At 45.6% G+C, this 15,723-nt stretch overlaps 1 protein-coding gene across 4 annotated transcripts in view; it reads right to left on the bottom strand.

The window, feature by feature from the left end:
* nav3 (neuron navigator 3) overlaps positions 1–15,723 on the bottom strand; it is a 548,130-nt gene that overhangs the window by 369,695 nt on the left and 162,712 nt on the right. For all 4 annotated transcript variants that reach the window (XM_072268225.1, XM_072268222.1, XM_072268223.1 and 1 more), the window contains one exon: positions 11,857–11,996. In XM_072268225.1, coding sequence (XP_072124326.1) covers positions 11,857–11,996 — 140 coding nt within the window. The remainder of the gene's footprint in view (positions 1–11,856; positions 11,997–15,723) is intronic.

Below are 15,723 nucleotides of genomic sequence, written 5' to 3'. Positions count from 1 at the left end.
CAGATCATTCGGGAGGCTGCCGGGGTGATAGACAGGACACATAGAGAGGAAGTTGCATCCAAGGTGCAGAACAAAGGTAACTGGGTGACAGTCAGGAGGGTAAAAGGGTTAAACAGCCAGTGCAGAGTATCCCTGTGGCCATCCCCTCAACAACTGGTGTATCACTATGGATACTGTCAGGGGGTTGGCCTAACAGAAGAAAGTCACAGTGGTCGGGTCTCTGGCACAGAGTCTGGTTCTGTGACTCAGAAGGGAAGCGGGAGAAGAGGCACACTGCAGTGATAGGGGATTCGTTAGTTAGGGAGAACAGGCAAGAGGTACTGTGGGTGAGAACGAGATTCCCTGACGGTATGTTGCCTCCCGCGTACCAGGGTCTGGGATATCTCGGGTCGAGTCCTCAGCATTCTGAAGTGGGAGGGTGAACAGCCAGAAGTCATGGTCCATGCAGGTACCAATGACATGGGTAGGATGAGTGACAAGGTTCTGCATAGAGGGTTCAGGCAGTTAGGTGGTAAGTTACAGGGCAGTGCCTCCAGGGTTGTGGTCTCAGGATTGCTACCCATGCCACGTGCTAGTGAGGCCAGAACTAGGAAGATTATACAGCTTAACACGTGGCTAAGGAGTTGGTGTAGGAGGGAGGGCAAGGTGGGATCTGTACAGAAGGGACAGTTTTCAGCTGAACTGGAGGGGTCTAATATCCTAGTGGGAAGGTTTGTTAATGCTGCACGATGGGGTTTAAACTAGGATTGCAGGGGGATGGCAACCAGAGTGCCAGAACAGTTGGTGGAGAGGTTATGGAGGCAGATGTTGGTAAGACCTCAGACAAAGTGAGGAATCAAAGGGTTGAGTATGGTGCGACTAGTGCCCTGAGCTGTGAATATTTCAACATAAGAAGTATTGTAGGAAAGGTTGATGAGCTTAGGGATGGATCAACACCTGGATCAACAGGGTAGGTTTTCATAAATGTTGACATCCACGAACTTGAAAGCGCTCACCCTTTCCACTGCTGACCCCCCGATGAGGATTGGTGCGTGGTCAGTCGACTTTCCCTTTCTGAAATCCACAATCGATTTAAATTTCAATGGCCATATGAGCGGGAAAGTTAGGGAAAATGTCATAAATGGGTATTTTACAGAGTAGTGGGTCTGTGGAAACAGATGAGGTATATGGAGGAATTTAAGGTGAGGGGTTATATGGGAGGCGGGGTTTAAGGGTCGGCACAACATTGTGGGCTGAAGGGCCTGTACTGTACTGTTCTATGTTCTATGTTCAACCCAAAATGTCGACTCTGGGTCTCTCTTCCCACAGCTCCAGCCTGACCTACTGAAGATTTCCACCAATTTCTCTTGTTGTTCCAGCATTTACAGTGTTCTTTTTCATTCTTTTCAGGACTGAACATTTACTCAGAGTGAAAATGGAAAAGTTTAACATGGACTAGATGGGCCAAAGGGCCTGTTTCTGAGCTGTAGTGCTCTGTGACTCTAAGAGGGAGCATTGCGGCCCACTAGGTCTGCATCCCTCTGCTTCACTACTTCTGTGGTGTAAATGGTCTGAGTGTATAACCATGATCTAACCCCACTGTAAAATCCGGCACTAATCTGCATTCTACAGACATGCCGAGAGAGGACTATTCGATAACCATGCCTCATTAAATCTCCATTTCACGAAGGCTGCGAATAAATCCGAGTGCAGTATCACAAACATCGACCTCTCCCTGCACTGCCAATTGTTTCAAACCCAGCCTTTGCGGTTTCACAGGGAGTATGAGCTACAACCTCTCTCTGATGGAGAATCGCAGAGCACAGACCCTTCGGCCCTTCAGCCCACTAACTGCAAACTAACCACCAAGTACCAATTAACCACCAATTAACCAAACTAACCACCAATTAACCAAACTAACCACCAAGTACCAATTAACCACCAATTAACCAAACTAACCACCAAGCACCAATTAACCACCAATTAACCAAACTAACCACCAAGCACCAATTAACCACCAATTAACCAAACTAACTACCAAGCACCAATCTCTATTAGCCCTGCACTAATCACATGCAGTTCTTCCCACAGCCCCATCATCTCCCCTCCCCGGATTCTAGCACTCATCTATGCACTAGTTGGAATGATTTTTTTCCTGGATTGGAGCCCTGCGTCGATTAGGCTAGGGTTAAACAGATGGGTTGCTGGACAGTGCATTACTTTGGGCCAGAAGGACCTATTCATTGCTCTACTTCTAAATCGGGGGTTCCCAACCATTTTTTAGTCAAGATGGCGCTAAATGGCGATTCCTTTGCTTGCATCTTCAGAAACAGTTCTATTTCCATTTCAGGGTTCTTTTGAAGACCCTGATCTGCAGTTACACACCCTGATTTTGGTCCTTTGCGGGAATGGAATCCACTCTCGGGGTGTCACGATTGGCCATTGCCTGACATGCTAAGGGTGCAGCCTAAGAGCTTGGCTCTCCTTTGGAGGCCTAGGATCTTGGGGCTCTGGAGGCGGGCAGATCGAAGGTCGTTGCCCCAGACTGGTGTGTCATGGGAGCTGCAAGATCTTTGGCTGTGTGCCCAGTGACCTGAGTTCTTTGGGCATGGAGCTCGAAAAAAGTGACGCAATAAGCTTTTAACATCATAAACCAGTGAGTTGTTTGTTATGTCTCCCCTCTGTCTGTGAAATGGAGACATCTCTTTCTCCCTTATTAAGGAGGGAGAGCCTGTGGTATGTCGAATACCGGGTGAACACATAGTCCTTGGAGTACTGCAAGTCTGTGTCTTTGCTGTTGTTTTTGCTCGTGCTTGAGTGCTCGGTGGCGGCGCCGATGCTTTTTTTTTGCTGGTGGGGGGAGGGGGGATCGTTGCTTGCTGTTGCTTACACGCAGGAGGGAGGAGAGCTGGGGGGGTACTTTGTGGTTCTAAAATTTAATTGTCATTCATTCTTTGGGGGCACTCTCCTGTTTTGTAGCTGGTTGCAAAGAAAAAACATTTCAGGATGTATATTGTATACATTTCTCTGACATTAAATGTATCCTTGAAACCTTTTTATGCCATGCACCAATACTATTAGGGAAGGAGTTTGTGGACACCAGGTTGGGAGCCCCTGTTCTAAATAAATAAATAAACCCCCATTCTCCTGCTTTTTCCCCATAGACCTCTTAACATCCACTTTAAATACAGTATATCCAATGTCTCAGCCCACACAGCTGTCTACGGCCATGAATTCACCACCATCTGACTCAAACAATTGCTCCTCATCTCTGTTGTAAAGGGATAAATCTGTGCCCTCTGGTCCTGGGCTCCCCCACTAAAGGAAATGTCCTCTCCATATCTACTCTATCTAGGCTTAGTGACATGGAGTCATGACGACCTTTCCCACAATGTCAGCAAAACAAAAAAGTTTGTCATTGACTTCAGAAAGGGGCGAGGAGGGGACACATATGCTCCTGTTTACATCAGGGGTGGTGAGGTTGAGAGTTTTATGTCCCTGGGCGTGAACATCCTGGTCCAACCATGCTGATTTCACAGCAGAGAAAGCTTACCCATGCCTCAGCTTCATCAGGAGCCTAAAGAAATCTGACATGACCCCAATGACTCTTGACAAATTTTATTGATGCACCATGGAAAGCACCCTATCTGGATGTATAATGGTTTTGTATGGCAACTGCTCTACATGTGACCGCAAGAAACTGCAGCAAGCTCAGCTCATCGCTAGAGTTAACCTCCTCCCCATGGACTGTCTATATTTATCGTAACCTCAGTAAAGCAGCCAACATAATCAGACCCCAGCCAGCCTGGACCTTCTCTCTTCACTCCCTTCCATCAGGCAGAAGATGCCAAAAGCCTGAAAGCACATACCACTAGGCTCAAAGACAGCTCCTACCTTGTTATTATCAGGCATTTAAATGGACATATTGCATGGTAGATCGACTCTTGGCCAGGGTACCTCTTTTTCTCCTCTCTCTTTTTGCACTGCTTGTTATATATATCCTTATTGTAATTCATAGTGGTTTTCACGAATTGCGCTGTAACATTGCCATAAAGCAACAAATTTCCTGTCATATGCCAGTGATATTAAATTTGATTCTGATACCGACATCTCCCAGTTAAAACAAGTATATTTTCCAATTGAAATTGGTAAGGAATGACAGAGTTTGCCGAATTTCTTTAGCTTCCTAACGAAGTAGATGTTGGTAAGTTTTCTATCAGTTCTGCTTCGGATATGAGAGTGATCGCACGGCCTGAATCTGCTCCTGTGCCTTACAGCTTCCTGTGCGTAAATTGACAGGGTTTCGGCCCGTAAGATCAACAATTTCCTCTTCCCTTCACAGATGCTGCCTGACCTGCTGGGGTCCTCCAATGGACAGTATTGTTCCAGATTCCAGCACCTACAGACTTCTGCGTCTCCAGAAATTAATTTTGCTTAACAGTGGTAAGTAGAGTTGCCAACTATCCCGTATTAGCAGGGACATCCCGTATATTGGGCTAAATAGGTTTGTCCCATACGGGACTGCACTTGTCCTGTATTTCCCCCGCTAAGGTAGAGCGTTCCTATGAAACCTTTCATGCCGAAATGGCGTAAAGCGAAGAAGCAATTACCATTAATTTATATGGGAAAATTTTTTGAGCATTCTCAGACCCAAATAGGATAGCAGCTCTGTAAACTAGAGCACAGAAATCCTTGGTGATGACGCATCTGTCTTTGCCACGGTGATACATGTTACATAACTTATCCAGCTGTGCTGCACCATTCACTGACTAATCTACTCCCTCTCAACGGCACCTTACCTATTTGTGTTTGAAAGTTTTTGCTTTATTTTATTTAGACATATAGCACAGTAACAGGCCCTTCTGGCCCAAAGGCCCAAGTACACCCATGTAGCCAACAAACTGACTAATCAGTATGTCTTGAGCGCGTAGGAGGGAAGAGGAGACCCGCAGGAACCCCAGTCACAGGGAGAACATACAAACTCCTGACAGACAGCGGCTGGGTCACTGGTACTGTAATAGCGTTAAGCTAACTACCTCGCTACCACACCATTCCTAGTTGCTGTTAGTCATGAACTAACCTATGCCATCTGTCAAAGTGAACATCCATTCTCAATACAGGTACTTCCTCTAAACCTTCCCCTTTAACTTAACCCTCTCAAAGAACAGCCTCTAACTCCTCAAATCTATCCACCACACCTGGCAACTCCTTTGCCCATAACAGTTGTAAACTGCAAAGACTTGTGCACACAGCTCAGCACATCACCGAAACCTGCCCACACAAAATGCTGGAGGAACTCAGAGAGTCAGGCAGTGTCCATGGAAGGGGATACACAGTCAATGCTTCATGCTGAGATACTTTGTCAGGACTGTTTCAAACCTGTTTATTCCCCACCGCAGAAGCTGCACGACTTGCTAAGTTCCTCCAGAAATTTTGTGTGTGTGTTGCTCAAGATTTTCAGCATCTGCAGAATCTCTTGTGTTACAGAAACCAGCCTCCCCTCCATGGACTCTGTCTATGCTACTGAGACTGCGCTGGAGGCAGTCCACAAGTGTTGCCAGTCATCTGGTGTCAACGTCTGTACGTATCTGTACGTCTTTGGAATGTGGGAGGAAATCGGAGCACCCAAAGGAAACCTGTGATATCATAAGGAGTTTGTACAAACTCCTGATGGAACAGAACACCGACCATTGGAGCTGTAAACGTTATGCTGGCCGCTATGCTACCATGCCACACCTTTTGAAGTTGGTGCCAGATAATACCTGATGATGTCCCTGGGCCCACCTTCTACTCAGACAGTCCATAACTATGGTTATATGCAATACAAGTTTTCATTACATCAGCAAGTCTGCCGTTTGCCCCATGCCGTCAGCCCTGAGACATCCCATCCTTCTTCTCGGCATCTTTCTTTCATCCCAGAACTTCAGAGCACTGGTGTGGTTACTGAGCAGGCAGTCCGCCTCCCCTCATTCCTTCACAACAGAGACTCACCAGCAGAGGAGCATTTAGTTGATTAATCAGGGCTGTTTTGCAAATGTGTCCAGCCTTCCTCGTCAAACATGCAGCAGCTTTTAAGACCTACCCTTGGCGGCTTTCCGACCGGGACAGGACACGCGATCTTGTCCTGTTTGCTCCGGTGATCTTGAGTGAACTTTCTCCTGCAGGAGGCAGGGAGTCCGGATGCTGTGGCCTCATTCCAGGGCACAACTCCTCCTTTTCCATTCCCAAATAAAAGATGATGTCAAGACCACAGACAGCAGCGGACGAAATGTGTGTGTGTGTATGTGTGTGTGTGTGTGTGTGTGGTGTGTGTGGGCCAAATAGAGGGGGCCATTGTGCCTTCTTCCACACATGGCTGTGAGCCCAGAAAACACCCTCACCACTCACAAGTCAAGCTTACAGTGTCATCAAGCCTGAAGCGCCCATAGGTATGTCCACAATGTGAAAGTGCAGGAGGCCCAGAGATGGTGACTGTCTTCCTGCCTTTACTTGTATATCCAATCACGTAACCTTAGGGTAACTTGAAACAAGAGTCTCCTTGGAACAGATGAACTCTTCACATGCATATGCTTTGCAAAAGCAAGCACACATTTGCCTCTGAATCAGAAGTTGTACCTCTCCTGAGACCTCGTGTGCAACCAGACTGGAGACAGGAGGTGGCAGACACTGAAATCTAGAACATCAAACAACCTGCTGGAAAAACTCAGTAAGCTGAGCAGTGTCGGTGGGAGGAAACAAACTGATGCAGGGTATTGACTTGAAATGCTGACAATTCCTTTTCTCCTGCAGATGCTGATCAACCCATTGAGTTCCTCCAGCAAGTCACAAACACAAGGGATTCTGCAGCTGCCAGGAATCTTGAGGAACACGCACAAAATGCTGGAGGAGCTCAGCAAGTCGGGAATAAACCGTCAATGCTTTGGGCTGAGACCCTTCAACAGGACTGGAAAGGAAGGGGAAGATGGTGGGAAGAGAGGAGAATACAAGCTGGCAGGTGATAGGTGAGACAAGGTGGTTGGGGAAGAGGGGTTTGAAGTAAGGATCTGGGAGGCGATAGGTGGAAGAGATAAAGAGCTGAAGAAGAAGGAATCTGATAGGAGAGGACAGTGGACCATGAGAGGGGCACCGGAAGGAAATGATAGGCAGGTAATGAGAAGAGGACAGAGGAGATCCAGAATGGGGAATTGTAAAAGACAGACTAGGGGAGGAGGGAGAAATCACTGTTGATGCTGTCAGGTTGGAGGCTACCCAGATGGAATAGGAGGTGTTGCAGAGTGTGGCCTCATCATACCGGTAGGGAAGGCCATAGACAGACATGTCAGAATGAAAATGGGAAGTCAAATGGAAAGGGGTGACCACCGGGAAATCCCGCCTTTAGCAGTGGACAGAGCAAAGGTCACCCAGTCTTCATTGGGTCATTCCTCCCATTTGATGCCCCATCCCAAGTCTGTCCAAAGTACCAGCAAGTGTAACACTTTTGAAGCTACGGATTAACCTGAGGCTGAACTCACTACTAATCGGTGACTGGTTTATCCTTGTCACATCTAGCAAGATGCCATGAAAATCTTTTGTTAGTGTGCCATCCGGACAAATCACTCCATTTACAAAGTATGTCCAGAAAGTAAAAAGGAAAACAAAATGCAGAATATAGAGATACAATTAGAGTGAAAGTACAGTGCAGGGAGGCGTATAAAGTGCAAGGGTCAGGTTGAGGTAGACAGAGATCAAGAGTTCAGCTTTACTGTATAGACCGGTAACTGTTCAGGAGTCTGCTCCCAATGGGGTAGAAGCTGTCCTTCAGCCTGGTGGTACGTGTTCTCAAAGTGGATTTAAAAGTCCCACAGTCATTAATGTCAAGAAGATCAGGCGAATATTTCTTTGTACTCTGGCCAATATTTACAGTACTGTGCACACATAAAGCTGGGGTGCCCAAGACTTTTGGACGGTACTGTATTAATTTTGCACATTGCACTCTACTGCGCCAACAAAATAAAATTTCTTGACATCTGTGAATGACGATGAGCTTGATTCTGATATGGGCCTCTGTTGTGGACTGAGAGTGGGAAGTGGGAGGGAAGAGTGAATCCTGGTTGGGAAATGGGAAAGGGGAGGGAGCGGGAAGCAGCAGAGAGACATTCTGTAATGATCAATAAACCAACTGTTTTGAATCAGTACTCCTTCTTTGCCACCTGTCCCACACCCCTCCCGCGGCACTCCATCCTCACCATTCCCAACAGCCTTCACCCGCCAGATTTACAAACTCAGCTGCTCCATGTTGACAAATACAATACTGTGCAAAAGTCTTGGGCACCCTATCTGTATATACACGCCAAGGACTTTTGCACAGTGCCACATCTATCAGACATCTCCCTGGAGGTTCTGGAAACACAACAGAATGCAGAATCTGGATTATCTTGGGGGGGGGGGTGTAGGAGAGGAACTGTCAATCTTTCACTTTGAAAACCTACCTCAGGACTGAAACGTCATCAATTTCTTTTTCCTCCACAGACGCTGCTTGTCCTAGAGAGTTCCTCCAACAGATTGTTTGGTGGAGGTTTAGAGAGGCTGCAGAGGAGATTTACTGGGATGCTGCCTGGATTAGAGCATATTTTATGAGGAAACATTCAGCAACCTGGAGCTTTACTTTTTGGAGTGTAGGAGGATGAGAGGTGACTCGATAGAGGTATACAAGACAATAAGAGGCATAGACTGAAAGGAGAGTCAGAGACTTTTTCATAGGGTGGAAATGGCAAATAAGAGGGGACGTCATTTTAAGGGGACTGGAGTAAAGTATGGGGGAATGTCAGAGTTTGGTTTTTTTGTTACACAGAGAGCAGAGGGTGTGTGGAATACGCTGCTTGGCGTGTTGGTATAGGCAGATATGTTAGGGACATTTAAGGGGCATTTAGATAGGCACATGGATGAAAGACAAAATGGGGGACAATGTGGGAGTGAAGGGTTTGATTGTTCTTGGCGTAGGTTAACAACAGCTTTAATCTGATCAGCCGTTCTAGTTAGTGCCCCCCCAACACCCCTCTATTTATTACCTCAGTCTCTGCACTCCACTGTAAACACTTTAAACCATTTTTATAATGCTGTTTACATTGTAAGTGCCTGCTGGTATTTATCTATGCACATTTTATTCCATTTTCATACATCTAAATTTATGTTTATCTAATTACTTATGCTTGTTCTAGCTGCGAGTGGTAGTGGGGACAAGCTCCCACTACCTATTAAATGCTCCCAATGGCGTGCATCTCAAATAGCCTCTGATAACCAAGTCCAACTCCTAGCCTTCACATGGAGCTCAGCTACTGAGCCCAGAGGAACAGTTTCTACTGACAGGAGAAGGGGCAAAGGTGGGTCACTGGCACCATAAAGCCAGTCGCTTTGGGGCTCGTTAGCCATGGTTGGCAGCTCAACTAGGAGAAGGAAAACCCTGATCTCAAACCTCCGCTGCCTTGTGGCTATACCCACTCATGTGAAAGGCTTTGGGAGTAAACCCTGAGGGAAAACTCAGGAGCTGAAGTCCCTAAGGCAGGCCTATGTTGAGTTCAATGCTGACTGGCAACTCCAGTGACGCTGCTGGTACCAAACTGTATCGGTCTCTGCCAGTCCTCTGGGTTCATCAGCTGTGTGGAGAGGGGGAGCTTGCTACATGGGCAACAGCTTGCTCTCCATATCACACTGCGCAGTCTTGCGTATCTAGACAGCTAAGATGCAATTTCCACAGTCAACTTTGACCAATGGAGGCCTATGCACTCGACACCATTCTTTATAATTATTTTGTATTCTTTATAAATTCCGAATATTGTTCTTTTTTGTTGCATGTCGCACCAGCATACCACAGCAAATTCCTAATACACGTAAATGTATATGGCTCAAAATCAGTTACGTTCTCCAGGCAATAAGACTGATCAACACCACCACCCAATAACTCACCCCTCCACATCCCCAAGCACCACTACTTTATCATCTCCTGCCAGTCACCTAATGTACAGAGCCTCCCGTGCCTAGAATCATTTTATGGACATGAAATCAGTCAATGTATATAAGCTTTCTTATGTATTTATTTTCATTGTGTTTTTTTTATTATGTTCTTTATCTAATTGTATTTTTTATTGTGCTGCATCAGATCCAGAGTAACAATTATTTCATTCTCCTTTGCACTTGTGTACTGGAAATGACATGAAACAATCTTGAATCTTGTATAAAGTTGATCCCTGAACCTCGATCCTTACAGAAGAAGAATAGCCCTTAACTCGGCAGTGGAGTTATTGGGGCACTGTCTTTTAACGGTGTTTCCATAGCAAACTATTCTTGTTTTTATGAGGCTGAATTGCTAGCTCGACACTCAACCTGACTTAGATTCGAACCCAGGAACCTTCACTCCGGAGTCCGGCACTGATATTATTGCACCACCAAGTGGGACTTGATCCTTACAATGATGATAAAAAACTCTGAGAATGAGTCATATATCATGGAAACAGGCCATCCGGTCCACCATGCCAATGTTGACTCAGGGGTACCCATCGTCCAAGCACTCGACCCAAATATTTCAAGTGTTCGGCCTGACAAAACTGAAAAACTGTTGGGAACATTGCTTCCCCCACTCTCTCCAACAGTCTGTTCCAGTTACTCAACCACTCCGCATGGAGAAGATTCCCTTCAGATCCCTGATAAATCTTTTCCCCCTTCATTCTAAATCACAAGTTCCCAACCTGGGGTCTACAGACTCCTCGGTTAATGGTCGGGGTCCATGGCATAACAAAGGTTGGGAACCCCTGCTCTAAATCTATGTTCCCTAGTTTCAACTACCTCTGATTTTGATTAGTTTTGTAGTTGCAAAGTTTGTCTTTTGCACATTGGTTGTCTGTCAATTGTTTTTAGACCATAAGACATAGGAGCAAAGTTTGGTCCTCTAGCTTTTCAAATCTTCTCCGCCATTCCTCTCGACCCCATTCTCCTGTTTTCTCCCCAAAGCCTTTGATGCCCTTACTAATCAAGAACCTAACAACCTTTACTTTAAATACACCCAATGGCTTGGCCGCCACAGCTGTTTACGGCAATGAATTCCACAGATTTACCATCCTCTGGCTAAAGAAATTCCTCCTTATCTCTGTTCTAAAGGGATGTCCTTGTATTTTAAGGCTATGCCCTCTGGTCCTAGACTCCCCCGCAGATGGAAACACCCACTAATGCAATTTTGTAAATTCCACCGTATTTCTTTACTTTTCCTGTAAATGCCTGCAAGAAAATGAATCTCAAGGAAGCATATGGTAACATGGGTATATGTACTTTGGTAATAAATTTACTTTGAAATTTGAAGTCTTGACTTTGTTAAGGGAGCACTCTTCCTATAGACCACCCTGTATATATTTCTTATCGCTTACTACACCTCATCCATCTGCTCTTAATGCCCTCCACTCCAGGGAGAACAATCCCCGCTTCTCCACTCCATCCAGGTACAATTCCGGTGAGTATCCTCTAACATCATCACATCCTTCTTCTATATCCTTGTAGCAACTTCTGGTAATTTCTTTCACCTCTCTCTTGGGCCTTTTTCAATATGTCATACCTCTCCTTCCCCTGCCCCACCCCACCTTCTCATTCTGGCTTCTGCCCCCTTCCTTTCCAGTCCTGATGAAGGATGTCGGCCTGAAACATCGACTATATATTCCCCTGCACAGATGTTGAGCTCCTCCAGCATTTGGTGTGTGTTGATTCCTACCAGACGGTGACCAGAATTGCAACAGTGAGGTCTGAGCGATGTTTTATAAAGTTAGATCATAACCTCCCTGCTCTGACATTCCATTTGTAAGAAGTGCCTCAGGAAGAAGAACAGGAGGCCAAGGGAGATGAGGCTGCAATCCTTACCTCGCTCACTGCCGGCTGCATACTGCAGAGGCTTGTTCTTGTCAATGGTGTTGAAACTCTGGCTCCGCCTGTTCGAGCTGTTGGCTCCTTGGACCTTGGTGGTACTGCCAGCGTTTGCTGCCCTGGAGGGACCTGGGAGCCTGCAGAACAACAAGGTTTGGGCAATTACCTGTGGTACATGATGTGAGGTTTGATTGTGTGGAGGTCCTCTCTCCTCCACCCAGCTGCTCCGTCACACTCGATCGCACTAACCAGCCTCGCCTGCCCTGCAGTCTGTTTGCAGGCGTTTTTCAAGTGAAAACTTCTCATCTCAGCTCTGCTCCAATATCAACAAGAATTCAAGGTCTTCACAGGTGGTTAATGTTTACCACCATGACCTCTCAACCAAGCACCCCTTGCCCGTGCAAACATTTACTAATCGCAACTATGCAAACTGATCTCACAACGATCAACGTTTAAAAGAAAATTGCCAAAAGCAGGTTCAAAATCATTCCTGCAAATGGATTCTTCCTGAGAAAATACTTGCATCTGGAATTTAACGAGAGGATTTAGTAACTGAATAACTGGACTTTTGTTTATGAACGCCAGTCTCAAAGGTGAAGCTTTGAATTTCTTTTAATGGAATTGTTTAGTATTTTACTAGAGAGATCTCTAATATTAATATATCTTTAAAAAGTATTATACTTGATGGCATGCATTAAAGAGAGGGGTTAAATTTAAAGAAGATGTGTAAGGCGATTTGTTTTACTTATTGTTGGTGCCTGGAATGCACTGGTAAATGTAGAGGTGAAGGCAAATATGATAGAGGCATTTAAGAGGATCTTAAATAGACACATGAATGTGCAGAGAATGGAGAGAAATGGACATTTCAGACAGAATTGATCAGATTAGTTAGGCATTTAATTACTAGTTTAATTAGTCTGACTTGAGGTCCTGGGTTATAGGGAAAAATTGAATCAGTAAGGATTTTTATTTCCTAGAGCATAGGAGAATGAGGGGAGATTTGATAGAGGTATGCAAATTAATAGGTAGGATAAATGCAAGCAGGCTTTTTCCACTGAGGCTGGGTGAGACTACAAATGGAGCTCATAGGTTAAGGGTGAAAGGTGAAATGTTTAGAACATAATCCCATAAAACATAGGAGTAGAATTAGGCCATTTAACCCATCAAATCGGCTCTGCCATTCCATCATAAGAGGAAGGGGAATATGAGGGAGATCTTCTTCATTCAGAGGGTGGTGTGAGCGTGGAACAATCTGCCAGCATAAGTGTTGCATGCGAGTTTGAGTTCAACACTTAATAGAAGTTTGGATAAGTACATGTTTGGGAGAGGTATGAAGGGCTATGGTCCAGGTGTGGGTCAATGGGACTAGGCAGAATAATGGACCAGGTGAGCTAAGTGGCCTGTTTCTGTGCTGTGGTGCTCTATGCCTCCACACTGACAGCACCTGAGGTCAGAATTGAACCAGGGTTTCTGGCACCCCATTGGACTTTGGGTACAGGGAGTGACTAGACCAGCTGAGACAGTTCTCCCTGGAGTGAAGGAAGCTGAGGGGTGAGCTTGAGATCATTAGGAGTATAGATAGGTGAATGGCCAAAGTCTTTCCCCCAGGGTAGAGGGCATAGGTTCAACGTGAAAGGGGGAAAAGGTTAAAAAGGGAGTGGGGGAGCAACTTTTTCCACACGGAAGGTGGAGGGTATGGGGAACATGATGGCTGAGTGAGATATGGGCCAAACATGGGCAAATGGAAGGAGGTCAGCAGGGCAATGTGACTGGCACAAGCAAGTTGGGCAGAAGAGTCTGTACTCTATCACTCTGTGACACTAGGACTCTAAGAGCATGTGGGTTTCCCCAGGTGCTCCAGTTCCCTCCCACATCCAAAATCAGAAGCAGGGTTATTAACGCTGATACATGTTGTGAACTTTGTTGTGGCAGCAGTACAGTGTGATACATAAAATTACCACACGTAACATTAAGCAAGCAAGCAAATAAATAGTGCCAAAGAGGAACAGCAAGGTAGTTTGTGCAGGTTAAGTAGCTGCTGTAAGTTGCCCTTAGCACGTAGAATCAGGAAAGAATTTAGAGAGAATAAAAAAATGGAGGATCAGTGTAATGGGGAGCTTGATAGTCAGCAGGAACCCAATGGGCAGAAGGGCCTGTTTCCATGTTGTATGTCTCTCTGACTTGATTGGGCAGAGTCTGTTTAACAGCACTGAGGACAATGACCTTCCCATAATGACAAACTTTACACACAAAATGAACGACTGTATCTGGAGCACGGCAATCCAATCTGCACACTGAACTTGCAGAGGAGTTCTGAGAGATAATGATAGCCATTCCATGCGGAATAGCCAGCTGTTCCCTTTGCAACCCCTTGTAGGCATGGGATTTCCATGCATTTGTCGGCAGATGTTTGCAGGGAATCTTAGGACAACGGTCAACCACAGGGTGCAAAGTAAGTCCAGCAGCTTCCCACCACTAAAGCTGGCGTTTCCAATGCAAACTCCGGCCAGGAAACCAGGGATGTTGGCTTCTTTCAAAAGAGAGCAACAGCTGGAAGAGATTATGCTAAAAGTTAGTATTTTTAGATTTGTTTATTTAAATGTTTTAACAGTTTTATGTTCTTTTGATTAATACTTAAGACTCTTCAATTTGTTTCAGAAACATTTAGAAGATTTTACAGCTTTGACAGCTGGCTGAGCAGGAAGTGCAAATTAATTGGCTACCTAATATTTTTCAAAATTACAATTGGTGAGCTTTTTCCTACCTCCTTCCCTCCTAAATTCCGATTCCCTCAAAGCAGTTAAAAAGCTTAAATAAACAGCGGGAATCACTCAACAGGTCAGGCAGCATCATTGGACAGAGAAAGAGAGATAGTGTTTCACCTGCAAATATCCACACTATTTCTCTCCCTACAAATGCTGCCTGACCTGCTGAGTGTTTACAATGTTATCTGTCCCTATTTCCGATTTCCAGTAACTGCAGTTTGATTTTGATTTTCAAGGAGTTATGAAGGAGGTGAAGGAAACTGTTTCTCATGGAGAACAGAGACCATAGCAGAGACACAGTCTTAAAACGATAATCAGGCAGATCAAGGCTGGAACACACACCAGGTCTGCCTGACCTGTTGAGTTCCTCCAAGAATCTATGGAGGGGAATAAACAGTCAACATTTCAGGCTGCGACACCTCATCAGAACAGGAATGAGGCAGAAGCCAGAAGAAGAAGGTGGGAGGGAGGGGAAAGAGTACAAGCTGGCAGGTGGTAGGTGAAATCAGGTGAGGGGAAAGGTGGGGATGAAGTGAGAAGATGGGAGGTGACAGGTTTAAAAGTTTGAAGAAGGAATCTGATAGGACAAGACAGCAGACTATGGAAGAAAGGGAAGGAAGAAGGGGGGGGCGGGCCAATCCAATCAGCTGATGGGCTTACTCCAAAATAAATTTGGGGACATTTCCAACTCATTGTGGCTGGGGAATGGGAATTATACAGGCTGACAACATCAAAAGCTGTGACATGCTGCCACCTTCTGGACACTGATGGGCATGGCATAGTGGCACTTCGATCAGCTCACAGGGACCTGACCCAAGTTTATAATGTTATTACAGGCATAGATAGGATAGACCGTCCAAGAGTCTTTTCTCCCAGGGCAGAAATGTCAAATACTGTAAGACATGTACTTAAGGTGAGAGGAGAAAAGTTTAAAGTGGATGTGTGGGGCAAGATTTTTACACAGAGTACAGTGGGTGCCTTTTAAAGGGTTGCCAGGATTAGAGTATCGGGCAAAAAAGTCAGCGTGGACTTGATGGGCTGAATTCCTGCTTCTGTGCTGTACAACTCTGTGACCTTTCCCTCTCTCCACTCCTCCTCT

The sequence above is a fragment of the Mobula birostris genome, chromosome 9 (genome assembly GCF_030028105.1).
Source record: "Mobula birostris isolate sMobBir1 chromosome 9, sMobBir1.hap1, whole genome shotgun sequence".
Lineage (NCBI taxonomy): Eukaryota > Metazoa > Chordata > Chondrichthyes > Myliobatiformes > Myliobatidae > Mobula > Mobula birostris.
This window is presented reverse-complemented; position numbering and strand designations above follow the sequence as displayed.